This window comes from Procambarus clarkii, chromosome 37, assembly GCF_040958095.1.
Source record: "Procambarus clarkii isolate CNS0578487 chromosome 37, FALCON_Pclarkii_2.0, whole genome shotgun sequence".
NCBI lineage: Eukaryota > Metazoa > Arthropoda > Malacostraca > Decapoda > Cambaridae > Procambarus > Procambarus clarkii.
The window spans coordinates 24791456-24819241 of NC_091186.1; the positions used below are offsets into that span (position 1 = coordinate 24791456).

General features: G+C 49.0%; 2 protein-coding genes across 3 annotated transcripts; one reads left to right on the forward strand and one right to left on the reverse strand.

The window, feature by feature from the left end:
• Positions 1 to 453: 453 nt before the first annotated feature.
• Positions 454 to 2326, forward strand: LOC123765838 (skin secretory protein xP2). The gene is made up of 2 exons (XM_045754629.2): positions 454 to 511; positions 1368 to 2326. Exons 1-2 carry the CDS (start codon positions 500 to 502, stop codon positions 2214 to 2216), a joined length of 861 nt encoding a protein of 286 aa, XP_045610585.1. The 5' UTR covers positions 454 to 499; the 3' UTR covers positions 2217 to 2326.
• Positions 2327 to 11531: 9205 nt separating this feature from the next.
• LOC123765839 (calphotin) lies at positions 11532 to 21227 on the reverse strand. Of its 2 annotated transcripts, XM_069337285.1 has the most exons (3): positions 21159 to 21227; positions 13043 to 15109; positions 11532 to 12970 (listed from the first exon to the last, which is right to left on the reverse strand). In XM_069337285.1, the coding sequence occupies exons 1-3, from the start codon at positions 21183 to 21185 to the stop codon at positions 11957 to 11959; spliced, it is 3108 nt and encodes a 1035-aa protein (XP_069193386.1). In that variant the 5' UTR covers positions 21186 to 21227; the 3' UTR covers positions 11532 to 11956. The 2 variants fall into 2 exon arrangements, with proteins under 2 accessions (XP_069193386.1, XP_045610586.2); XM_045754630.2 differs by having other exon boundaries at positions 11532 to 15109.
• Positions 21228 to 27786: the final 6559 nt, after the last annotated feature.

A 27786-nucleotide genomic window follows, 5' to 3' on the forward strand; every position in this document is an offset into this window, starting at 1 on the left:
TATTGCAACAAATAATTAGCTGTCATAAAATACAATTCGTGTATTTTATGTGTATAATATGTGTATAAATCCATGGTTTATTCACATCATATTTTTTTTCTGCGTGGGCCACACTAGCTGCTTGATCCCGTACAGCGATCATCATATGCTGACTGCTTGCTGGTGTTTGCCAACTTAAAAGTTATCCCTAAACGAGAGGGGGAGAGAGAATGTTACATTCACATACACATAGCAGACACAAGGACGGAATTGAGATAACTGTGCGCTAGACCTTTATGAATGAAGACATGTGTTCTTAACCTTCAAAGGACATACTTCCAGAGGTGTTCTAAAGACAAAAAATACAGGTTCTAGTCCCCCGCTTGATGAGGGCGTGTGTGAGTGTGTGTGCGTGCGTGTGTGTGCGTGTGTGTGTCGGGGGCGGGTGAGTGAGACATATATAAGCCGCGGCGGGAGGCTGGTTCCTCACAGTCTCACCACTCTCTCAACAGACAACAACATGAAGTTCCTGGTAAGATTTTCCAGCGAGCAACGCTCCAGTTATTTGTTACCTGGAAAATAGTGACAGCCAGTTAGTGTGTGCGGGCTTGATCCAGTGGCGGTATGAACAAATCCACAAGGGCCGTGACGAGGATTCGAACCTACGTCAGAGAGCATCCCAGACGCTGCCCTAATCGACTGAGCTACGACATGGTCAAAAAAGAACTGCGACCATATGTTCTACTGAACTTACTTGGCATCTTGATCTGAGCGGCTGGTTCAGGTTCTGGACCTGACGGAAGGAAGCAAGTGATATGCCACCCTGAGGACATTAAATGTCTCAAGCTATTTGGCTAACTTAGCTAGCTACCTTTAATGAGTTCATTTATATTATATATATATATTATGTACGTTAGTTAGTGGTTGTTTCCCATGGAAGCGTTAGCTATTAAGGAGATGTATGGAGGAGGCGTATTATGCATAGTCCTAAATACCAACGCTTTCCGCGTGCCAGGCCTTGTCTTCCTCAAGATCTGGGACAGCGTTAGGCTCCAGCCGGAAACCTTTTAGATCTTCAGTCAAAACAGCAACATGATTAGGCAAATTTTCTTACATTTAATAACTAACCAAAAAAATAAGACTTTTCATATTGCGAGACATACAGTGACTTCAACAAGTCTTAGATAGTGAGCTCAGCAGAGAGTTGTTCATGCAATACACACACCCAACCACTTGGGCTGGACGGTAGAGCGACGGTCTCGCTTCATGCAGGTCGGCATTCAATCCCCGACCGTCCAAGTGGTTGGGCACCATTCCTTCCTCCTTCCGACCCATCCCAAATCCTTCTCCTGACTTTGTGGTTTATGTAAAATTTGTTTACCATACAGATTTTGTTCGGTTTGGTCGCGGTGTGCGCCGCCCGCCCACAAACCGCCCCGGTTGAGGAAGCAGTTGCTGCAGACCCCGCCCCTGAAGCGCCCCTCGTCGCTGAAGTCCCTGTCGATGCTCCAGTGGAAGTCCCTGCAGAAGTCGCCGCTGACCCCGTCGTCAATGCCGTCGACCCTGTCGTCAGCGTTGATCCCCAGTTCGCGTCCTTCATCTTCCCCGGAGACGAGCCAGCCGTGGTGGCCGCCAAGAAGGCTCACTTCGATGCTGTGAGGCTCGCCCTCGGCCGCCCAGCCCTTGTGTCCGTGGTGGCTGAGGAAGCTGCTAATGTTGTAGAACCCGCCGCTGAAGCTGAGGTAGCCGCTGAAGTTGAAGCCGAAGCTGAACTCAAAGCCGCAGCTGAAGCTGAAGCCGGTGCTGAACTCGAAGCCGCAGCTGAAGCTGAAGCCGGTGCTGAACTCGAAGCCGCAGCTGAAGCTGAAGCCGGTGCTGAACTCGAAGCCGCTGCTGAAGCTGAAGCCGCTGCTGAAATCGAAGCCGGTGTTGAAGCTGAAGCTGCTGCTGAACTCGAAGCCGCTGCTGAAGCTGAAGCCGCTGCGGAAATCGAAGCCGGTGTTGAAGCTGAAGCCGCTGCTGAACTCGAAGCCGGAGCTGAAGCTGAAGCCGCTGCGGAAATCGAAGCTGAAGCCGGAGCTGAAGCTGAAGCTGGCGCAGAGGCTGAAGCTGCCGAGGCTGAAGCTGCCGAGGCTGAAGCTACCGAGGTTGAAGCAGCAGAGGCTGAAGCTGCAGAGGCTGAAGCTGCAGAGGCTGAAGCAGGTGCTGAAGCTGAGGCTGAGGCTGGAGCTGCGTAAGGAGACTATAATCTAAGTCTGTAGATATGTAGATATCTTATCATATATACCAGTCGCAATGTCCTGTTTGTAATCAATTAAATATCAATAAATTTAATTTATGTGGGAAATGTTTTGATTAACCTCGAGAGGGCCCCAGCCACTTGGACCTAACAGTAGGGCGCCGAACAGTGCTCTATGTAGCTGTAATCGCTTAATGTCTTCTCTTGATAATTGTTTGACTTCTCTTGCGGTCTCTCTGATGCTGGCAGAGGCCTCGAGTCCCTGATTCTCCTCTTGTACACGTCTGTGGAACATACACAATGTCCACGCCTGTGGAACAAACACAATGTCCACGCCTGTGGAATATACGCGGTGAAATCACAATTATGTGATATATCTGTGAGTACAAATACTGAAGAGCCCATCGTGGTCCAATTGGTAGTGAGTGGATTTCAGTTGAGATGTCCGGGTTTGATCCCACTGTATGGCATCAATATTTTGTCTTATACACTATAACAATATGTATCTATCTTAATCATTATATCTCTCAATAATATCTGTCGATTTCTCTCTCTCTCTCTCTCTCTCTCTCTCTCTCTCTCTCTCTCTCTCTCTCTCTCTCTCTCTCTCTCTCTCTCTCTCTCTCTCTCTCTCTCTCTCTCTCTCTCTCTCTGTATATATATGTATATATCGACTAATATGTTTCACCTCACGTGTGACTATTCCTACTTACCAACGTATAGATTTAAGACTTGTGAAGATATTAATGTACAATACAGTGCTCAAGTATTTCATGTTTCATTTTCCTTCGTCGTCATACGTTTTCATATTATCGATTACTTGTAATATTAATATGTAAATATGTTCTGCATACTGTTTAGAGTGGGTGGTTGTCTGAGCTACAAGTGTGTATGGAAGTATGGTGTGATAACACACTAGTGTGTGTGTGTGTGTGTTTAGGAGTGACATGAGTGTGAGTCTGAGAGGATGATGGGGTGTCTCCTGCCTCCACCACCTCGTCCCCCGTCATCGTCCACCAGCCCTGCTGGGGTGGTGGACGATGTCTCTCTCACTATCCCATGCTCTCAAAATAGTTTGTTTTATTCTGAACTTTCCTTCTTATAACCTGAATTTTCGTGTTTGTTAAATGGTGTGTTTTGTATTCTCTCTCTCTCTCTCTCTCTCTCTCTCTCTCTCTCTCTCTCTCTCTCTCTCTCTCTCTCTCTCTCTCTCTCTCTCTCTCTCTCTCTCTCTCTCTCTCTCTCTCTCTCTCTCTCTCTCTCTCTCTCTCTCTCTCTCTCTCTCTCTCTCTCTCTAATTCATTTCCAAAATTTGTATCCTTAACCGTTCACTTCCTGCTCCTTATAATTTACTAAGTATCAGTAATCCCTCCTTAACATAACTACGCATTTTCCTAGACCACGATACTAAACGTCTCAGCAACATTGATTGAGGCGTGAATAACAGTGTTAAAAGTCTCCTTATCTAACATCTTGCTCCACATTTGAAGACCACGGAGGTTAAGGAAAAGGTCGGAGTGGCCAACCACACAAAAACCGGGAGGCTGAGGCAACCGGGGCGAGTCAGCCTTGACATTTGGCTGCCACCACACAGAAAAACACACACACACACACACCAGCTTCCGTCTTGGTGCAGTAAATCCCCTGAGGAGGAGTGTATGCGGTGAGGCTGATCTTGACGTCACCTTGAAGCCCAGTTATGTCCCCCAGCGTTCACGGTATTTATCTCACACTGAAGAAAACTGGAACTGTGGAAAACAAAATTATAAGATGGAAATTGTGACGCCTGTGAGCAACTGAGTGTTGTAATACGCGACGTAGATAGCCATGACAAAAGGAATATCGTCCGACATGAGAATATCGTTCTATGTACATGAGGGTACATATATGAGCTATGTACTCGCATGTACACAGCCCACAACGAAGGTATATCATGCTAAACATGACGTAGATAGATGATTTTGGGTAGCAGAACCGCCAAGCAGGGATAGCATAATTGAAATAAGGGGAAATTTACCTGAGAGCCACTTATACTAGTGGCCTCGATGAGGACAGGAAGCCGGGGGCTTGTCAAAGAGCCAAGACAGCTTACAGCACTCACGCTCTAAGGTGAACTTATAACCAATGAATATCAGCAATTCCGTGTCTTGGGGAGGAAAACAATGAGCGTCGCCCACATACGAAGTGATCCAAACACTGCTTAAAGTCACCCCACACATCTCGGGTCCGCTATCTCCACAGACAAAAACTGGCTTCCGTGTTCGGCATTCCTGAAAGGTGCTTGTGTGTGAGCGCCTTCTGGGACGGGAATAGTCTCATACGACGCAGGGAGGACCATCAGCAGTGGTCCCAGGGTCCCAGGGGACCAGGGTCCCAGGGCTGATCCCAGCTGGGTCCTCAAGGCTACATGAACACACACACACACACACACACACACACACACACACACACACACACACACACACACACACACACACACACATACATTTCATGTTTCATTTTTCCTTCGTCGTCATACGTGTTCATATTATCGATTACGTGGTATATAATAACAGGGCGCTGTTATTATATAGGTGGCTGAGTGGACAGCACGCTCGAAACGTTATCCTGTAGACCGGGGTTCGATTCCCGGCGCCAGCGAGAAGCAAAATGGGCCGTTTCTTTCACCCTGATGTCCCTGTTACCTAGCAGTAAATAAGTACCTGGGAGTTAGACAGATGTTACGGGCTGCTTCCTGGTGTGTGTACTCACCTAATTGTGATTGCGGGGGTTGAGCTTTGGCTATTTGGTCCCGCCTCTCAACTGTCAATCAACTGGTGTAATCAACTGTGTGTGTGTGTGTACTCACCTATTTGTACTCACCTATTTGTGCTTGCAGCATCAAGCATTGACTCTTGGATCCCGCCTTTCTAGGCATCGGTTGTTTACAGCAATGACTCCTGTCCCATTTTCCTATCATATCTAGTCTTAAAATTATGAATAGAGTTTGCTTCCACAACCTGTTCCTTAAGTGCATTCCATTTTTCCACTACTCTCACGCTAAAAGAATACTTCCTAACATCTCTGTGACTCATCTCAGTTTCCAGTTTCCACCCATGTCCCCTCGTTCTGTTATTATTACGTGTGAACATTTCATCTATCTCCACTTTGTCAATTCCCCTGAGTATTTTATATGTTCCTATCATATCCCCCTCTCTCCCTTCTTTTTTCTAGTGTCGTAAGGTTCAGTTCTTTCAGGCGCTCTTCATATCCCATCCCTCGTAACTCTGGGACATGCTTCGTCGCAAACTTCTGAACCTTTTACAGTTTCCTTATGTGTTTCTTCAGGTAGGGACTCCATGATGGCGCGGCATACTCTAAGACTGGTCTCACGTAGGCAGTGTACAGTGCCTTAAAAGCCTCCTCACTTAGGTTTCTGAATGAAGTTCTCACTTTCGCCAGAGTAGAGTACGCTGCTGTCGTTATCCTATTTATATGTGCCTCAGGAGTTAGGTTAGGTGTTACGTCCACTCCCAGGTTTCTTTCTCGAATCGTTACAGGTAGGCAGTTCCCTTTCATTGTGTGTATATGTGTGGGTGTGTGTGTGTGTGTGTGTGTGTGTGTGTGTGTGTGTGTGTGTGTGTGTGTGTGTGTGTGTGTGTGTGTGTGTGTGTGTGTGTGTGTGTGTGTGTGTGTGTGTGTGTGTGTGTGTGTGTGTGTGTGTGTGTGTGGAGAAAAAAAATAGTTAATAGTAACAGTTGATTGATTGACAGTTGAGAGGCGGGGCGAAAGAGCAGAGCTCAATCTCCGCAAGCACAACTAGGTGAATAAAGCTTAAATGTTGATTAATGACAACGAGTGGTGACATGAAGGTGAGATGATTAAGTGGACATTAAATGAGTGCTACTCCCTCATCAGTGACAGGCAATTAACTTTTTATAAGAGAGAGAGAGAGAGAGAGAGAGAGAGAGAGAGAGAGAGAGAGAGAGAGAGAGAGAGAGAGAGAGAGAGAGAGAGAGAGAGAGAGAGAGAGAGAGAGAGAGAGAGAGAGAGAGAGAGAGAGAGAGAGAGAGAGAGAGAGAGAGAGAGAGAGAGAGAGAGAGAGAGAGAGAGAGAGAGAGAGAGAGAGAGAGAGAGAGAGAGAGAGAGAGAGAGAGAGAGAGAGACAGAGAGAGAGAGAGAGAGAGAGAGAGAGAGAGAGAGAGAGAGAGAGAGAGAGAGAGAGAGAGAGACAGACAGACAGACAGACAGAGAGAGACAGACAGACAGAGAGAGACAGAGAGAGAGACAGACAGACACAAAGAGAAACAGGCGCAGATACACAATAGATGTATAATAGATCTCTGGATAGACTGATAGACGGATAGATGAGAGACAGAGAGAGAGACAGACAGACACAAAGAGAAACAGGCGCAGATACACAATAGATGTATAATAGATCTCTGGATAGACTGATAGACGGATAGATGAGAGACAGAAAGACCAGGACAACGCCATATATCCCCCTAGCATACAATAAGAGAGAATGCGTTTGTTGTTTATTTGTTTGTTTGTCTAAAGCTGGAGCCCAAACACTTCGGGCGAGCCAAACTTGCAGGTGTGAATAGTCTGAGGTATAGGACGGACATAGGCCTGTCGCGGTAGGTCTAGGCTTTAAGAAATATTAGCAATTATAAATCCGCCCCCCCCCCCAGGCCATTTTCATGGGGTCAAGGAAAATACAACAAAAAAGGAGAAAAGGAAAAGAAATAATAGAAGTAAAAGGACGAATATAAGGAAAAGGAACATGAGAATAAAAAGGAAGTAAATCCAAATGAAAAAGAAGGTAATAGAGAGATGCATAAAGTTGTTTCAGTGATTCTTGAGGGGAGAGACCAAGGGGATGGAGACGAGGGGGTCAAGGGGGTAGATAGATAGCGAGAGATAGATAATGATAGCCAGAGATATCGAGATAGACAGAGAAAGGGGGAGAATACGGACACACCATTCGTTACAGAGCTGTCTCGAAATTCATGTATCTTTTCGCACTCGGTAATAATTTGCTGACACAGTCTACATTTGATCGGGTCAATCCAGAGATACTTATAATATCTATCTAAGTCGAGCAGTAATAACATAGATGAGTCTGATGATTTTATTGGATGATCCATAGATGTGTGACTCTTTCTGCACGATTGTATGATGATCTAAGGGACTGTTAGTGCAGATTTCACTTTGTCTCAGATCTATATACGGTTTTTGTTGAAGTTCTTTGTGAATTATTGGTGTCAAGTTGCTTATAGGCAATCCAGTGTTATAATCAACTCCTTCTTTAAAAGCAGATTCTTTGGCTAACTAGATAGCATAATAGACCTGAAATGCATCAGATGATAGATGTGGCCTCCTACTTGGAGGCCACATCTATCATTTGGAGGCCACCATGAAATGGAATTCACATGAGATGGACTTTGAGATTGACATGAGATGGACTTTGAGATTGACATGAGATGGACTTTGAGATTGACATGAGATGAACTTTGAGATTGACATGAGATGGACTTTGAGATTGACATGAGATGGACTTTGTTACCATCATTAATAATTGTATTGTATTAGTGTGGAGCCTCAGACACGAGCATGTTACAATTGTGTTAAGTACAATGAAGAATGATAAAGAATCACTTACAATTAATGTGTCAAGTTTGAAGACGTACGCATCTCAGTGAGGCAAATAGTTCGGTCTGAAGGAAGGACACCCCAGTTACACACAGAGATCACACTAACGTGATGCATTAAATGAACAAATCCACAAGGGCCGTGACGAGGATTCGAACCTGCGTCCGGGAGCATCCCAGACACTGCCTTAATTGACTGAGCTACGACAGGGTAATCGTAGCTCAGTCGATTAAGGCAGTGTCTGGGATGCTCCCTTACGCAGGTTCGAATCCTCGTCACGGCCCTTGTGGATTTGTACACCCCAGCTGTTTATCCTCATCAAAATATAAGTCATTACCCATTGTCAGGAACAGTGAGAGGAGTATATATATATATATTTTATTCAAGTTGACTAAGTTTTGTTGGAGCTCTTGCTGTATGTTAAGGTTCAGGAGCTGAAGTTCGTTCCCCGCTAACACAGTTCCAACAAAAAATTTACAATACAGTAGTTTACCAGAGTGACGTCTCGTCGTTTTCTTTAAAGTAGGCGTTAAAGAACGTGTACTTCACATTCTGGAGTGACTTCGGTATATTTGTAAATTTGGTGACGTGTTTGTGTTGTTTACCTGAAGGCCACTATCTGCCTAGCGGCCTCAGCGGGGACAGGAAGCCGGTGGCTTGTCAAAGGCCTCTTCTATGTTGCTGAGGATTTTTTCTCTCTTGATTATAAAATGTATATGCATATTATATATGCAGTCTCGTTTGGCCTCTCAGGTTTCTTGGGTGGCTGAATTTGATGTCCTTCTGTATACCTTATAATCTATATACAGGCGTTGCCCTTTGTTGTTAGAGCTTTATTTACTATGTTTGTCATCCACCTCGTTCTTCTACGTTTCATTCTCCTCCTTGACACATATTTTGTAACAAGTTTACCAGTCTCCGTGGTGCAGTGGTCTCGCCTGGCGTTCCGCGAGGCGCCAGGCGCCATTGTTGCCCATTGTTTCTCGCCGGCGACTGGGATCGAACCTGGGACCACAGGATCACAAGACCAGCGTGCTGTCCGCTCGGCAGACCGGCTCCCTTTATGTTCCACCATACGGATTCTGGGGATCCCATGGTGTTTAATTCCTTATTGCTGGTTGCAATCGGGTCCTTTTTATCTACAGTATCACACCATCACCGGCTCTTGTTGTTCTGTCTTGCCGGAAAGGTGAATGGTATCCTGAAAGATGGAATTCCCCTTCAATTATATCTTCTCGTCCCCCAGGTTTCACTGATCCTAATGATGTTGGAAACTGCCCGAAACGCTTTGCGTAATAGTGGCTTTAGGCATTGTATGTATTAGCTCTATCTATAAAGCCAACAAACTTTGTAAAATATCTTTATGTATGTACCTTTACCTAAATAAAAATTATTATTATTATTATTATTATGTCGGGATTCTCAGCCTCAGTGTTGCTTACTGCTGTAGGAACAGTCAGCTCTGGGTTATCCATTAAGCAATATAAGCACCTATTTAAGGCACCAAGGGAAGGTGGGCACCTCAGCTTAGGAATTATAAACTGCGAATTACCTCTAGCGCATAATCACTCAGCAAAAATCTGTTATCAGAACTATAACAAACTGTTTTCAGAAGACTCACAACCTCTCTGTTTAAGTTCCTTAACATACTAATGTTACTCACTCCACACATTCTCATGTGTTATCTACATGTACACAACCTTTGTTCCTAAATGGTAATCTTGATCTGAAACTTTTCCTTGATAGATGTAATAGAACCCATGAGCAACCCACCAGAAATAAATATATCTTTGATACTCCCAGTCATACTAAATCTGTGAAAACACTTCAATAAAATATAAGGACCCAATCTACGAAACTCACTCCCTAATGAATTAAACAATTGTCCAACCTATGCCTTATTCAAAAGTAAAACCAAAAAGTACCTAATTTCATCCCCATAGTTTCCTACCTTGTATCTTGTACTACCCATTTCCGCAATATAAGTACTTAAGGCATATATTTTCAACAGTGTAATCACCTCTGTCAATTTATATTGCAGTTATATGTTGATATAAACACCTTGCTACAATGTACCTTTTCATCTTACTTGATATGTTAGATTAAGGACGTGCCTGAAACGCTATGAGTGCTAGTGACTTTGCATGAATGTAAAAATACCAAACTTATGTAATCTCACCAACTCATTGTACCTTCTTGTAAATAAAATTATTATTATTATTATTATTAATATTATTATTAATATAGGTAATCCAGCGTCATAAAATGTGCCTTCATAGTGCCTCCATATTCTACACAAATGATAACAAAATACATATAACAGTGACGAACATTTTTATATATTCTGTTACCCTACCTTGAGGCTACCTTGAGGTGCTTCCGGGGCTTAGTGTCCCCGCGGCCCGGTCGTCGACCAGGCCTCCTGGTTGCTGGACTGATCAACCAGGCTGTTAGACGCGGCTGCTCGCAGCCTGACGTATGAGTCACAGCCTGGTTGATCAGGTATCCTAATATCCTATATCCTAGTAGAGGGTATCCTATATCCTAGTATCCTATATCCCTAAATATAAATAATTGACACTTTGCTTGTTGATATTAAGTGTTGAATAAATATAATGCAAAATCGTTTACTATAGTTTTGTTCTGGCGTGGGGGCCAGAACCTCTGGATTCTCCACTGAGTAGAGAACATAGACCACTGTGCTACAGCACCCAACACTAGCTTACACATCCCTTACTGTCTCTAGCTCCAGGCCATTATATCATAGTAATAATAATGAAGAAACATACTACACTTTCATAGTCTTTGACTGAAGGCTGAAGGAAAGATTTAATACATGTGTAAGTGTATTATTAAAATTGTTTTAATTATTAAACCCACATCCTGTATCAAGTTGGAGTCGAACAATGTTCTGAACAAAAAAATGTTGGTCCATGAGTTTATACGTCCGGTAGGGCGCCCCGCGCGGAGCCCTTGATTAGTTATGTTGTTATGATTAGGATCCACAGGGAGTCCCCCAAGGGTTGCCGGAACTGCTAATGATTGATTGGTTCCGGGGGAACTGTGGGCACCACTTGCACCGTTATTGCAGAGTTGCTAGTTGATGCCGAAGCATTCTGAGGCATTGTTGGATTTGTTGATGCAGTCTTGGACGACCAGATATTTGGTTATTGTGGGGTCGAGCTTGGATACGTTTAGTCGAGCTGTTGTCTTGATCAGGAAGGTTTAGGGAGGCTGTTGAACTCATGTGATTATTGTTGTTGATGCTGGTTCGCTTTGCCCATTATTTTTATAATTTCTTAATTTCCCTTCTGACACTGATATGCGTGTCCTCACACTTGATAAATTTAGGGTTCTTTACTCGAGCGCAGCTGTTACTCTGATGGTCCCAAGAACAGAAAATACATTTGTGGACCTGTTCTTAGCACTGGGTCGTGAAATGAATAACATTGAAGCACTGTCGAAGGTTACATTGTCTCAATAAAAAGAGATATAATGCGAAAAAATGAAAAATTATATTTTGAAGCGAATTCAACACTGCCCTCTTTTCTCGATCTTCTATTCTATATTTTTCAATTCCAAGTATGATTTATATATATCATAGTTTAGAATGTTGATTACCAATATGAATACCTAAGAGGAGACTAGACATCTGCGAAGAAGTACACAAAAGCAGGGATTTGTGAAAGATTTTATTTTTTAATAAATATAAAATATATACAAGCATATTCCTATATAACAAGTCATATCAACAGTCAAATATTTTATAAGTATTAATATTATAATTAATATTATTACCATATATGGCATAAAACTGCCATATCACTTGATAACCCTCTTCAAGTGCCACTAAATAATATGTCAAACTTTATTTAATTTTACAAAACTTGTTAAAACGTTAATAAATATATGGTATGGAACGCTTCATAGTACAATCAGAATGAGAATTTTAGAGCAAAGTAGTAAAATTATTTAGAAATCTAAACTACCATTGAGAACTACTTCCTTCCGGCAGACATGTAGAGAAGGAAGGAATTATATAACGCAATATATATATAATGAGTTAATATGTTCCTTCACACGTCCAGCAGAGGGCGACAACAACTAGGGCATGAACTGGTCCTCGTAATCGTCGTCGTAGCCAAAGCGGCCGCCATGGAGGAAGCCTGAGGATGGGGGTTTCATATCCGGATATAACTTCTTAGGTTGACTGACTGGCAGGAAATCCAAGCTCTTGGCGATCGGCGTTGGCGCTGAAAGATTGGGCAGGGAGTGAGTGATCGCGCTCCCCGCGCCCGTATTGACAGGGACTGTGCCTTCAGGCGTCGTACTGTTTGTGGTCGTTATTTCTGTGTTTGACGAAGGGGCTGGCAGAGGGGCTATGCTTTCTGTGGTCGATGAAGGGGCTGGTAGAGTGGCTGTACTCTCACTCGCCTGTTGAGGGGATACAGAAGTGGACTCCAACCGTTCTTCAGGGACGGTTTCCACCGTGTCGTCTGAAGTGACCGATGGGTCTACTTCTGTTGTTTTCTCTAATAAAACTGCTGATCCGACCTCCAGGAGGACTTCAGGTGCAGGTGTTGGGTCAATCTCCAACAGGACCCCAGGTGCAGGATCTAACTTGGTGTGTAACCCCGATGAAATTGTCGGAACAGGAGGCAATGGAGCTTCAGCTACTAGTTCAATCTCCACTGGGATGGTAGAAGCAAGTACTGAGACACCCTGCAAAGTTACTCCGGATGTGTGTGTTGTGTCAGTGTCCATTGTGTCCGCAACCACAGGTTCCAACACGATGCCAGGTACTGGAATTGTCTCAACTTCCTGTACAATTAATGTTGTAGGTGATGGAACCTCTTCCAGTTGGACTGCAGAACGAGATTCCGGTTCAGCATTCTGTGGACCTTCTGATTCAAGTTCTGTAGAAATTTCGATTGCAGACGGTGAGCTCAATTGAAACTGATCTCCAAGTGAAGGTCCTGCAACGATTTCCAAAGGTGCCCCAAGTATAGCAGCTGGGTCAGCCTCAGATGTAAGTGCTGGGTCAGCCTCTGAAGAAGCTCCTAGAGCAGGTGTTGGGTCGGCTACTAAGAAAAATAAGGATTCTGGTGTTGGGTCAACCTCCATTGGTACCACAGATTCAGATGTTGGGTCAACCTCCAAAACCACCACAGTTTCAGTTGTTGGGTCAACCTCCAGTGGTACCACAGTTTCAGGTGTTGGGTCAGCCTCCAATGGTACCACAGTTTCAGATGTTGGATCAACTTCCAAAACCACCACAGTTTCAGGTGTTGGGTCAGCTTCCAACACTACCACAGTTTCAGGTGTTGGGTCAGCCTCCATTACTACCACAGTTTCAGGTGTTGGGTCAGCTTCCAACACTACCACAGTTTCAGGTGTTGGGTCAGCTTCCAACACTACCACAGTTTCAGGTGTTGGGTCAGCCTCCATTACTACCACAGTTTCAGGTGTTGGGTCAGCCTCCAACACTACCACAGTTTCAGGTGTTGGGTCAGCCTCCAACAGCACATCAGACTCAGGTGTTGGGTCAACCTCCAACACTACCGCAGTTTCAGGTGTTGGGTCAGCCTCCAATAGTACCACAGATTCATGTGTTGGATCAACCTCTAACACCACTACAGTTTCAGGTGTTGGGTCAGCCTCCAATTGTACCACAGATTGTGTTGGGTCAACCTCCAACACCACTACAGTTTCAGGTGTTGGGTCAGCCTCCAATGGTACCACAGATTCAGGTGTTTGGTCAACCTCCAACACCACTACAGTTTCAGGTGTTGGGTCAGCCTCCAATGGTACCACAGTTTCAGGTGTTGGGTCAACCTCCAATGGTACCACAGATTCAGGTGTTGGGTCAACCTCCAATGGTACCACAGATTCAGGTGTTGGGTCAACCTCTAACACCACTACAGTTTCAGGTGTTGGGTCAGCCTCCAATGGTACCACAGATTCAGGTGTTGGGTCAGCCTCCAATGGTACCACAGATTCAGGTGTTGGGTCAGCCTCCAATGGTACCACAGTTTCAGGTGTTGGGTCAACCTTCAATGGTACCACAGTTCCAGGTGTTGGGTCAGCCTCCAATGGCACCACAGTTTCAGGTGTTGGGTCAACCTCTAACACCACTACAGTTTCAGGTGTTGGGTCAACCTTCAATGGTACCACAGATTCAGGTGTTGGGTCAGCCTCCAATGGTACCACAGATTCAGGTGTTGGGTCAGCCTCCAATGGTACCACATATTCAGGTGTTGGGTCAGCCTCCAATGGTACCACAGACTCAGGTGTTGGGTCAGCCTCCAATGGCACCACAGTTTCAGGTGTTGGGTCAACCTCCAATGGTACCACAGTTTCAGGTGTTGGGTCAACCTTCAATGGCACCACAGTTTCAGGTGTTGGGTCAACCTTCAATGGCACCACAGTTTCAGGTGTTGGGTCAGCCTCCAACAGCACCACAGACTCCGGTGTTGGGTCAAGCTCTAATGGGACACCAGGCAAAGGTGATGGGTCAAGCTCTAATGGGACACCAGGTAGATGTGATGGGCCAACCTCCTGTATAACTTCGGTTGCAGGCAATGGACGAGACTCTTCAGCAACAGCTGCAACAGCCCCCAATGGAGTCCTGTCAGCTAATTCTGCATCATCTGCCAGAAAGCTGCTGGAGGCAGAGTCAGTTTCCGAGGCAACATCTGAAGCTAACTGTGAGTCACCGAGAGACTGGATTCCACTCACTGGTGACTGGACCAGTTGTGCCTCAGGTGAGTGTTGAAGACCATCCTCCAGTGGTGCTCCAAGGACGGGCCCTGGCACAGCCTCCAAGAGTACTTCAGGAAGAGTCTCAAGTGGCAAGGGTATCCCTGTGACAGGAGTCAAGGTATCACCAGGGATGGTGGGTGATTCACCATTAACATGGATGGTAGAAAGGGGCGCTTGGTCGATGTCTAAGATGCTCCCAGGGGGTGTTGAAGTGTTGGTGGCTGGTGCTGACTCTTCAGATACTGTGGGAGAGTCACTTTCTGTTGAGTCACGGGCTGGTGAAGATGTGTTTGCTAAAGGAGCCGTTGCTCCGAGGATTATAGGGCTCTCGTCCGGTGCCGGCGATGGTATGTCTTCCTTGACCTGCGAAGGGTCGTTTGTGACTGCCGGGATTGTGACGTCAACAGTTGGCAAGGTCTCTCTCTCAATAACGTTCTCATCGAGGAAGAAGGCCCCCGGGGCGGCCCAAGTCAAAGTCGCTGCTGCTAAAACAGTCTGAAAGTACACCGACGGTGGGTTTAGTGTTTATATTGGTTTACTATTAAAAAAAACGTAGTTTCGTTTTTAACACCTTCGATAAATGTAAACAATCTTGTTGATACATAATCTGGAGAGACCAGATAATTAGTATAAGCACAGCTAATTGTAGCTGTACTTATAGTAATTATCTGGTAATCTGATAATTAGATGACTTTGATGCTCACATGTTTGATAATCACATACCAATCTTATAATGTTGGTTAACTTCAACTGTTGATCTACAAAAAAACAGGCCATTAATAAGGAAAGATGTACATGTTTCGTAAACCGGTGCTTAAATACTTGAAAAATCCTGGCTGAGTGACCGACCCAAGTTTGGGTATGAGATTACACACAGAAATCACAATAGCGTGATGGATCACATGAACAAATCCACAAGGGCCGTGACGAGTTTCGTAGCTCAGTCGATTAAGGCAGCGTCTGGGATCCTCTCGGACATAGGTTCGAGCCCTCGTCACGGCCCTTGTGGATTTGTTCACTGGGTATGAGAACTGAGCTGCAGCCAGTGACGCCAAGAGCCTGGAATTCCTACAAAAGTCGACCAAACTTCAAGAACACGATCCCTTATGACAATCCCAGATACCGTACGAAACAATATTCCCACGTCAGAGAGACAGTATGACCAGACAATCACCAGACCAGTCCTATATACAATCACCAGATTGTCTCGCTCGCGATCTCGCTCAGAGCTCGCGGGAGAACAACTCTCGAAATCATCAACAGGTAAACGTGACAACTAAATCCCCGGGCAGATATGCTCATGTATACAGGGCGACGCACTCAAGGGTTTTATAGTCTTTATGTAGCATAATATATCATGTAATGTGTTGGACTTGTTAAGACTACTCTCGCGTTCTCAGGTGTTGGACTTGCTAGTGAGACTACTCTAGCGTTCTCAGGTGTTGGACTTGTTAGTGAGACTACTCTAGCGTTCCCAGGTGTTGGACTTGTTAGTGAGACTACTCTAGCGTTCCCAGGTGTTGGACTTGTTAGTGAGACTACTCTAGCGTTCTCAGGCGTTGGACTTGTTAGTGAGACTACTCTAGCGTTCCCAGGTGTTGGACTTGTTAGTGAGACTACTCTAGTGTTCTCAGGTGTTGGACTTGTTAGTGAGACTACTCTAGTGTTCCCAGGTGTTGGACTTGTTAGTGAGACTACTCTAGTGTTCTCAGGTGTTGGACTTGTTAGTGAGACTACTCTAGCGTTCCCAGGTGTTGGACTTGTTAGTGAGACTACTCTAGCGTTCCCAGGTGTTGGACTTGTTAGTGAGACTACTCTAGTGTTCTCATGTGTTGGACTTGTTAGTGAGACTACTCTAGTGTTCCCAGGTGTTGGACTTGTTAGTGAGACTACTCTAGTGTTCTCAGGTGTTGGACTTGTTAGTGAGACTACTCTAGTGTTCCCAGGTGTTGGACTTGTTAGTGAGACTACTCTAGTGTTCTCAGGTGTTGGACTTGTTAGTGAGACTACTCTAGTGTTCTCAGGTGTTGGACTTGTTAGTAAGTCTACTCTAGCGTTCTCAGGTGTTGGACTTGTTAGTGAGACTACTCTAGCGTTCCCAGGTGTTGGACTTGTTAGTGAGACTACTCTAGCGTTCTCAGGTGTTGGACTTGTTAGTGAGACTACTCTAGCGTTCTTAGGTGTTGGACTTGTTAGTGAGACTACTCTAGTGTTCTCAGGTGTTGGACTTGTTAGTGAGACTACTCTAGTGTTCCCAGGTGTTGGACTTGTTAGTGAGACTACTCTAGCGTTCCCAGGTGTTGGACTTGTTAGTGAGACTACTCTAGCGTTCTCAGGTGTTGGACTTGTTAGTGAGACTACTCTAGCGTTCTCAGGTGTTGGACTTGTTAGTGAGACTACTCTAGCGTTCTCAGGTGTTGGACTTGTTAGTGAGACTACTCTAGCGTTCCCAGGTGTTGGACTTGTTAGTGAGACTACTCTAGCGTTCCCAGGTGTTGGACTTGTTAGTGAGACTACTCTAGCGTTCTCAGGTGTTGGACTTGTTAGTGAGACTACTCTAGCGTTCCCAGGTATTGGACTTGTTAGTGAGACTACTCTAGCGTTCCCAGGTGTTGGACTTGTTAGTGAGACTACTCTAGTGTTCTCAGGTGTTGGACTTGTTAGTAAGTCTACTCTAGTGTTCCCAGGTGTTGGACTTGTTAGTGAGACTACTCTAGTGTTCCCAGGTGTTGGACTTGTTAGTGAGACTACTCTAGCGTTCTCAGGTGTTGGACTTGTTAGTGAGACTACTCTAGTGTTCTCAGGTGTTGGACTTGTTAGTAAGTCTACTCTAGCGTTCTTAGGTGTTGGACTTGTTAGTGAGACTACTCTAGCGTTCTAAGGTGTTGGACTTGTTAGTGAGACTACTCTAGTGTTCTCAGGTGTTGGACTTGTTAGTGAGACTAGTGTTCCAAGGTGTTGGACTTGTTAGTAAGACTAGTGTTCTCAGGAGTTGGACTTGTTAGTATGACTAGTGTTCTCAGGAGTTGGACTTGTTAGTATGACTAGTGTTCTCAGGTGTTGGACTTGTTAGTGAGACTAGTGTTCTCAGGTGTTGGACTTGTTAGTGAGACTAGTGTTCTCAGGTGTTGGACTTGTTAGTGAGACTAGTGTTCTCAGGTGTTGGACTTGTTAGTATGACTAGTGTTCTCAGGTGTTGGACTTGTTAGTAAGACTAGTGTTCTCAGGAGTTGGACTTGTTAGTATGACTAGTGTTCTCAGGTGTTGGACTTGTTAGTATGACTAGTGTTCCAAGGTGTTGGACTTGTTAGTAAGACTAATGTTCCCAGGTGTTGGACTTCTTAGTGAGACAGTGTTGTGTTGCCAGTGACACCCCACCACTATGAATCACCGGCCAACCGTGCTCACCTTGGACGTGACAAGTCCTCAACAAGGATACATGTTGTCAGTCCTGTATGCAAATAATGTTTCTCGATATCTGGAATGTTAATTTATATTGTTCCTTAATGTGTACAAGATGGCAAGGCATCGAGAGACATATCTGTCTCTCTCTTATCTTTAACAGCCAATTGATAAATTTGACGATTTTGATATATTAGAATAATTACTTTATCTGTTATTCGATATCTGTCCAATTTTAACTAAGTTGGGCAGTACTGAGGAATAAATTGGACCTATTTAAGTGAGGTTGATAAGTTAGTCTTGGTTCCGCATATAGAAAATGGTAACCCACACACCTGGCCTGGAGGACACACCTGGCCTGGAGGACACACCTGGCCTGGAGGACACACCTGGCCTGGAGGACACACCTGGCCTGGAGGACACACCTGGCCTGGAGGACACACCTGGCCTCGTCTAACTAGCTTATCAGTGAAGGTGAACCACAGCTCCTCCTGGCACACCCTCGCTCGAATTAAGATCTACATCATCTCAGCTACAAAGGGAAATCTCCATTATGGGCAGTCTTTTAGAATGGGAAGTCTTTTACAATGGGCAGTCTTTTACAATGGGAAGTCTTTTACAATGGGGCGGTCTTTTTCCGGGTGTTCCGGGGGTCTTTGTATTCAACAACCACTAGCTTATGCCTTCACACTTACGAGACCTGTGCATCTTTCCGTAATTATGGGGGAGTTTGTTTACGTTTATTAAGGAGTTATTAAGCTTTGGATCGCTACGAGGTCGTCTTGGGGTGGAGAGAGATCTCGCAGTTTACGACCTGGCTCGTAAACTGGTAATAGATACTGACTAGGCCGCCACACGTCACTACACGTCACCACACACCCCCACACGTCACCACACCCCCACACACGTCACCACACACATCCCCACACACCCCTACACGTCACCACACACCCCCACACGTCACCACACCCCCACACACGTCACCACACACATCCCCACACACCCCTACACGTCACCACACACCCCCACACGTCACCACACACCCCCACACGTCACCACACACCCCCACACACGTCACCACACACCCCCCCACACGTCACCACACACCACCACACGTCACCACACACCCACACACGTCACCACACACCCCCACACGTCACCACACACCCCCACACGTCACCACACACCCCCACAGGTCACCACACACCCCCACACGTCACCACACACCCCCACACGTCACCACACACCCCCACACGTCACTACACACACCCCCACACGTCACCACACACCCCCACACACGTCACCACACACCCCCCCACACGTCACCACACACCACCACACGTCACCACACACCCACACACGTCACCACACACCCCCACACGTCACCACACACCCCCACACGTCACCACACACCCCCACAGGTCACCACACACCCCCACACGTCACCACACACCCCCACACGTCACCACACACCCCCACACGTCACTACACACACCCCCACACGTCACCACACACACCCACACGTCACTACACACCCCCAACACGTCACCACACACCCACCACACGTCACCATACACCCCCACACGTCACCACACCCCCCACACACGTCACCACACACCCCTACACTTCACCACACACCCCCACACGTCACCACACACCCCCACACGTCACCACACACCCCCACACACCCCCACACGTCACCACACACCCCCACACACGTCACCACACACCCCCACACACGTCACCACACACCCCCACACACCCCCACACGTCACCACACACACCCCCACACGTCACCACACACACCCCCACACGTCACCACACACACCCCCACACGTCACCACACACACCCCCACACGTCACCACACACACCACCACACGTCACCACACACACCCCCACACGTCACCACACACACCACCACACGTCACCACACACCCCCATACGTCACCACACACACCCACACACGTCACCACACACCCCCACACGTCACCACACACCACCACAGGTCACCACACACCCCCAACGTCACCACACACACCCCCACACGTCACCACACACCCCCACACGTCACCACACACCCCCACAGGTCACCACACACCCCCACACGTCACCACACCCCCACACGTCACCACACCCCCCACACACCCCCACAGGTCACCACACCCCCCACACACCCCCACAGGTCACCACACACCACCACAGGTCACCACACACACCCACACACGTCACCACACACCCCCACACGTCACCACACACCCCCACACACGTCACCACACACCCCCACACGTCATCACACACCCCCACACACGTCACCACACACACCCACACACGTCACTACACACCCCCACACACGTCACCACACACCCCCACACACGTCACCACACACACCCCCACACGTCACCACACACACCCCCACACACGTCACCACACACACCCCCACACGTCACCACACACACCCCCACACACGTCACCACACACCCCCACACACCCCCACACGTCACCACACACCCCCACACACGTCACCACACACCCCCACACGTCACCACACACACCCCCACACACGTCACCACACACCCCCACACACGTCACCACACACCCCCACACACGTCACCACACACCCCCACACACCCCCACACGTCACCACACACACCCCCACACGTCACCACACACCCCCACACACGTCACCACACACACCCCCACACGTCACCACACACACCCCCACACACGTCACCACACACCCCCACACACCCCCACACACCCCCACACACGTCACCACACACACACCCACACACGTCACCACACACCCCCACACGTCACCACACACCCCCACACACGTCACCACACACCCCCACACACGTCACCACACACACCCCCACACGTCACCACACACCCCCACACGTCACCACACACCCCCACACGTCACCACACACACCCCCACACGTCACCACACACCCCCACACACGTCACCACACACACCCCCACACGTCACCACACACCCCCACACGTCACCACACACCCCCACACGTCACCACACACCCCCACACGTCACCACACACACCCCCACACGTCACCACACACCCCCACACGTCACCACACACCCCCACACACGTCACCACACAAACAGGAACGGAAGCCACCTACCAGGAGGCAGGAGGCGTGCCCAACCATGTCTGCCCGTAGTGCGGCCAGGCCTGCACAGTAACTGATCCAGACGGCACCACTCCCTCGGTATAAATACTTCACTCTCCTAACCCAAGGCCGCTATAACGAGTCTCAACGACACCCATTGCAGGAGGTTGAAGATGGCAATGTTGCCACATGTTGGCAACTTTGCAACGATGCTGCCCGATATCATTAGCCCCCCCCCTGCCCCCGTTGTTGCTAAGATAGCACGCGTCTGATACCGGAACCGTCCATGTTGGCGGAAGGGAAGGGAATTAGCAGCAGAAAGTGCCGTCATTATGACTATAAGGCACTTGGAAGGGGGTCAGGATTAGGTTTTGGGATGGGACACGGGGAGGAATGGTGCCCAAGCACTCGGGCAGTCGGGGGATTGAACGCCGACCTGCATGAAGCAAGACCGCTTCAGCTCCATAGCTGAAGGAAGGCACGGAACTGTCTATGTTTCTCATACTTCCCAGTTTTTATTAGCTCTCTTTTAACCTGTTTTATATATATATATATATATATATATATATATATATATATATATATATATATATATATATATATATATATATATATATATATATATATATATATATATATAAAAAACAGGTTAAATATTATATTTAATGTTGTTATTAATATTATATTTAAAATATTATATTTAATGACTTGTTATATTAGTGATATAAATGTTGAGAAAATAAACACTTCATATTGTACACAAATTGCATTCAAATTGATATTTAAATTAACTACTTTAGCCTGTTAATGTCAGACTAGACGACCCAAGGCCTGTTAAGTCTTGGCTAGGAGCTAACTGGGGCAGGGTAGGCCTAGTGGTGATAGTTGAGGCATGATAGACCAATTGGGTTGTCAGTTTGTCTGCCTATCTCTCCGTCTCTGAATCTGTTCGAAGATGAAGGCCAGATTCTCGGGGCTAGCCTCACGAAACTTTGCAGGGTGACTGGTCATTGTCCGGGGATGGACATAGGCAAGTTGTCCCCGACCCCAGTCCCCCCCCCCCCCTAGCATGATATAACAAAAGACACTAATGTCAAAACTCACTAAATTCTAGACTCCATTTTCATTGAGATTCATCTAGGTTATATTTTTATAAGTGATTAATAAGTGTTTTAATGTTAGATTGCCTTATGAAGGCAGTGTGTAGTGGTGAAGGGTAGGGAAGGTGGTGAAGGGTAGGGAAGGTGGTGAAGGGTAGGGAAGGTGGTGAAGGGTAGGGAAGGTGGTGAAGGGTAGGGAAGGTGGTGAAGGGTAGGGAAGGTGGTGAAGGGTAGGGAAGGTGGTGAAGGGTAGGGGAAGGTGGTGAAGGGTAGGGAAGGTGGTGAAGGGTAGGGAAGGTGGTGAAGGGTAGGGAAGGTGGTGAAGGGCAGGGAAGGTGGTGAAGGGTAGGGAAGGTGGTGAAGGGCAGGGAAGGTGGTGAAGGGTAGGGAAGGTGGTGAAGGGCAGGGAAGGTGGTGAAGGGCAGGGAAGGTGGTGATGGGTAGGGAAGGTGGTGAAGGGCAGGGAAGGTGGTGAAGGGTAGGGAAGGTGGTGAAGGGTAGGGAAGGTGGTGAAGGGTAGGGAAGGTGGTGAAGGGTAGGGAAGGTGGTGAAGGGTAGGGGAAGGTGGTGAAGGGTAGGGAAGGTGGTGAAGGGTAGGGAAGGTGGTGAAGGGTAGGGAAGGTGGTGAAGGGTAGGGGAAGGTGGTGAAGGGCAGGGAAGGTGGTGAAGGGTAGGGAAGGTGGTGAAGGGTAGGGAAGGTGGTGAAGGGTAGGGAAGGTGGTGAAGGGTAGGGGAAGGTGGTGAAGGGTAGGGAAGGTGGTGAAGGGTAGGGAAGGTGGTGAAGGGTAGGGAAGGTGGTGAAGGGCAGGGAAGGTGGTGAAGGGTAGGGAAGGTGGTGAAGGGCAGGGAAGGTGGTGAAGGGTAGGGAAGGTGGTGAAGGGCAGGGAAGGTGGTGAAGGGCAGGGAAGGTGGTGATGGGTAGGGAAGGTGGTGAAGGGCAGGGAAGGTGGTGAAGGGTAGGGAAGGTGGTGAAGGGTAGGGAAGGTGGTGAAGGGTAGGGAAGGTGGTGAAGGGTAGGGAAGGTGGTGAAGGGTAGGGAAGGTGGTGAAGGGTAGGGAAGGTGGTGAAGGGTAGGGAAGGTGGTGAAGGGCAGGGAAGGTGGTGAAGGGTAGGGAAGGTGGTGAAGGGCAGGGAAGGTGGTGAAGGGTAGGGAAGGTGGTGAAGGGCAGGGAAGGTGGTGAAGGGCAGGGAAGGTGGTGATGGGTAGGGAAGGTGGTGAAGGGCAGGGAAGGTGGTGAAGGGTAGGGAAGGTGGTGAAGGGCAGGGAAGGTGGTGAAGGGCAGGGAAGGTGGTGAAGGGCAGGGAAGGTGGTGATGGGTAGGGAAGGTGGTGAAGGGTAGGGAAGGTGGTGAAGGGCAGGGAAGGTGGTGAAGGGCAGGGAAGGTGGTGATGGGTAGGGAAGGTGGTGAAGGGTAGGGAAGGTGGTGATGGGCAGGGAAGGTGGTGATGGGTAGGGAAGGTGGTGAAGGGTAGGGAAGGTGGTGAAGGGCAGGGAAGGTGGTGAAGGGTAGGGAAGGTGGTGAAGGGTAGGGAAGGTGGTGAAGGGTAGGGAAGGCGGTGAAGGGTAGGGAAGGTGGTGAAGGGCAGGGAAGGTGGTGATGGGTAGGGAAGGTGGTGAAGGGTAGGGAAGGTGGTGAAGGGCAGGGAAGGTGGTGAAGGGCAGGGAAGGTGGTGATGGGTAGGGAAGGTGGTGAAGGGTAGGGAAGGTGGTGAAGGGCAGGGAAGGTGGTGAAGGGTAGGGAAGGTGGTGAAGGGTAGGGAAGGTGGTGAAGGGTAGGGAAGGTGGTGAAGGGCAGGGAAGGTGGTGAAGGGCAGGGAAGGTGGTGATGGGTAGGGAAGGTGGTGAAGGGTAGGGAAGGTGGTGAAGGGCAGGGAAGGTGGTGATGGGCAGGGAAGGTGGTGATGGGTAGGGAAGGTGGTGAAGGGCAGGGAAGGTGGTGATGGGTAGGGAAGGTGGTGAAGGGTAGGGAAGGTGGTGATGGGCAGGGAAGGTGGTGATGGGTAGGGAAGGTGGTGAAGGGTAGGGAAGGTGGTGAAGGGCAGGGAAGGTGGTGAAGGGTAGGGAAGGTGGTGAAGGGTAGGGAAGGTGGTGAAGGGTAGGGAAGGTGGTGAAGGGTAGGGAAGGTGGTGAAGGGTAGGGAAGGTGGTGATGGGTAGGGAAGGTGGTGAAGGGTAGGGAAGGTGGTGAAGGGTAGGGAAGGTGGTGAAGGGCAGGGAAGGTGGTGATGGGTAGGGAAGGTGGTGAAGGGTAGGGAAGGTGGTGAAGGGCAGGGAAGGTGGTGATGGGTAGGGAAGGTGGTGAAGGGTAGGGAAGGTGGTGAAGGGTAGGGAAGGTGGTGAAGGGTAGGGAAGGTGGTGAAGGGTAGGGAAGGTGGTGAAGGGCAGGGAAGGTGGTGAAGGGTAGGGAAGGTGGTGAAGGGTAGGGAAGGTGGTGAAGGGTAGGGAAGGTGGTGAAGGGTAGGGAAGGTGGTGAAGGGTAGGGAAGGTGGTGAAGGGTAGGGAAGGTGGTGAAGGGTAGGGAAGGTGGTGAAGGGTAGGGAAGGTGGTGAAGGGTAGGGAAGGTGGTGAAGGGTAGGGAAGGTGGTGAAGGGTAGGGAAGGTGGTGAAGGGTAGGGAAGGTGGTGAAGGGTAGGGAAGGTGGTGAAGGGCAGGGAAGGTGGTGAAGGGTAGGGAAGGTGGTGAAGGGTAGGGAAGGTGGTGAAGGGCAGGGAAGGTGGTGAAGGGTAGGGAAGGTGGTGAAGGGCAGGGAAGGTGGTGAAGGGCAGGGAAGGTGGTGAAGGGTAGGGAAGGTGGTGAAGGGCAGGGAAGGTGGTGAAGGGTAGGGAAGGTGGTGAAGGGTAGGGAAGGTGGTGAAGGGTAGGGAAGGTGGTGAAGGGTAGGGAAGGTGGTGAAGGGCAGGGAAGGTGGTGAAGGGTAGGGAAGGTGGTGAAGGGTAGGGAAGGTGGTGAAGGGTAGGGAAGGTGGTGAAGGGCAGGGAAGGTGGTGAAGGGTAGGGAAGGTAGTGAAGGGCAGGGAAGGTGGTGAAGGGTAGGGAAGGTGGTGAAGGGTAGGGAAGGTGGTGAAGGGTAGGGAAGGTGGTGAAGGGCAGGGAAGGTGGTGAAGGGTAGGGAAGGTGGTGAAGGGCAGGGAAGGTGGTGAAGGGTAGGGAAGGTAGTGAAGGGCAGGGAAGGTGGTGAAGGGTAGGGAAGGTGGTGAAGGGCAGGGAAGGTGGTGAAGGGTAGGGAAGGTGGTGAAGGGCAGGGAAGGTGGTGAAGGGTAGGGAAGGTGGTGAAGGGCAGGGAAGGTGGTGAAGGGTAGGGAAGGTAGTGAAGGGCAGGGAAGGTGGTGAAGGGTAGGGAAGGTGGTGAAGGGCAGGGAAGGTGGTGAAGGGTAGGGAAGGTGGTGAAGGGCAGGGAAGGTGGTGAAGGGTAGGGAAGGTGGTGAAGGGCAGGGAAGGTAGTGAAGGGCAGGGAAGGTGGTGAAGGGTAGGGAAGGTGGTGAAGGGCAGGGAAGGTAGTGAAGGGCAGGGAAGGTGGTGAAGGGTAGGGAAGGTGGTGAAGGGCAGGGAAGGTAGTGAAGGGCAGGGAAGGTGGTGAAGGGTAGGGAAGGTGGTGAAGGGTAGGGAAGGTGGTGAAGGGTAGGGAAGGTGGTGAAGGGCAGGGAAGGTGGTGAAGGGTAGGGAAGGTGGTGAAGGGCAGGGAAGGTGGTGAAGGGTAGGGAAGGTGGTGAAGGGCAGGGAAGGTAGTGAAGGGCAGGGAAGGTGGTGAAGGGTAGGGAAGGTGGTGAAGGGCAGGGAAGGTAGTGAAGGGCAGGGAAGGTGGTGAAGGGTAGGGAAGGTGGTGAAGGGCAGGGAAGGTAGTGAAGGGCAGGGAAGGTGGTGAAGGGTAGGGAAGGTGGTGAAGGGTAGGGAAGGTGGTGAAGGGCAGGGAAGGTAGTGAAGGGCAGGGAAGGTGGTGAAGGGTAGGGAAGGTGGTGAAGGGCAGGGAAGGTAGTGAAGGGCAGGGAAGGTGGTGAAGGGTAGGGAAGGTGGTGAAGGGCAGGGAAGGTAGTGAAGGGCAGGGAAGGTGGTGAAGGGTAGGGAAGGTGGTGAAGGGTAGGGAACATGGTGAAGGGTAGGGAAGGTGGTGAAGGGTAGGGAAGGTGGTGAAGGGCAGGGAAGGTGGTGAAGGGTAGGGAAGGTGGTGAAGGGCAGGGAAGGTAGTGAAGGGCAGGGAAGGTGGTGAAGGGCAGGGAAGGTGGTGAAGGGCAGGGAAGGTGGTGAAGGGTAGGGAAGGTGGTGAAGGGTAGTGAAGGGCAGGGAAGGTGGTGAAGGGTAGGGAAGGTGGTGAAGGGTAGGGAAGGTAGTGAAGGGCAGGGAAGGTGGTGAAGGGTAGGGAAGGTGGTGAAGGGTAGGGAAGATGGTGAAGGGTAGGGAAGGTGGTGAAGGGCAGGGAAGGTAGTGAAGGGCAGGGAAGGTAGTGAAGGGCAGGGAAGGTGGTGAAGGGTAGGGGAGGTGGTGAAGGGCAGGGAAGGTGGTGAAGGGTAGGGAAGGTGGTGAAGGGTAGGGAAGGTGGTGAAGGGCAGGGAAGGTGGTGAAGGGTAGGGAAGGTGGTGAAGGGTAGGGAAGGTAGTGAAGGGCAGGGAAGGTGGTGAAGGGTAGGGAAGGTGGTGAAGGGTAGGGAAGGTGGTGAAGGGTAGGGAAGATGGTGAAGGGTAGGGAAGGTGGTGAAGGGTAGGGAAGGTGGTGAAGGGTAGGTAAGGTGGTGAAGGGTAGGGAAGGTGGTGAAGGGTAGGGAAGGTGGTGAAGGGTAGGGAAGGTGGTGAAGGGTAGGGAAGGTGGTGAAGGGTAGGGAAGGTGGTGAAGGGCAGGGAAGGTGGTGAAGGGTAGGGAAGGTGGTGAAGGGCAGGGAAGGTGGTGAAGGGCAGGGAAGGTGGTGAAGGGTAGGGAAGGTGGTGAAGGGTAGGGAAGGTAGTGAAGGGAAGGTAAGGTGGTGAAGGGTAGGGAAGGTGGTGAAGGGCAGGGAAGGCAGTGAAGGGCAGGGAAGGTGGTGAAGGGTAGGGGAGGTGGTGAAGGGCAGGGAAGGTAGTGAAGGGCAGGGAAGGTGGTGAAGGGTAGGGGAGGTAGTGAAGGGTAGGGAAGGTAGTGAAGGGTAGGGGAGGTAGTGAAGGGAAGGTAAGGTAGTGAAGGGTAGGGGAGGTACCCCATACCCATCAAGGGCAGAGGTAACAAGGTTGGAGATAATGAACAACGACAATATAACGGCCGGGGTAGGGGAGGCACCCCATACCCATCAAGGGCAGAGGTAACAAGGTTGGAGATAATGAACAACGACAATATAACGACCGACTAAAACACACAAGTCATTAAAATAACAAAATGATTTCCAGGTCAATATTGCTGGAAACTGTTTTAAAAGAATTGTATAATGTTGCTCACCTCACTCCTTGTCCTCCCCGCCATCCCCCATTCCCCGCCCCCACCAACCTTGTCCTCCCCGCCATCCCCCATTTCACGCCCCCCACCAACCCCATCCCCCCCCCCCTGTCCACCAACCCTCTCTCTAAATCTCTCTCTAATTTCA

Excerpts from the sequence above, each read along its gene's own strand:
- LOC123765839 (XM_045754630.2), bottom strand. The coding sequence starts at position 21,185 with ATGGTTGGGCACGCCTCCTGCCTCCTG. Across the intron at positions 15,110-21,158 it reads GGCACGCCTCCTGCCTCCTG|ACTGTTTTAGCAGCAGCGAC; the intron begins GTAGGTGGCTTC and ends GTGTACTTTCAG.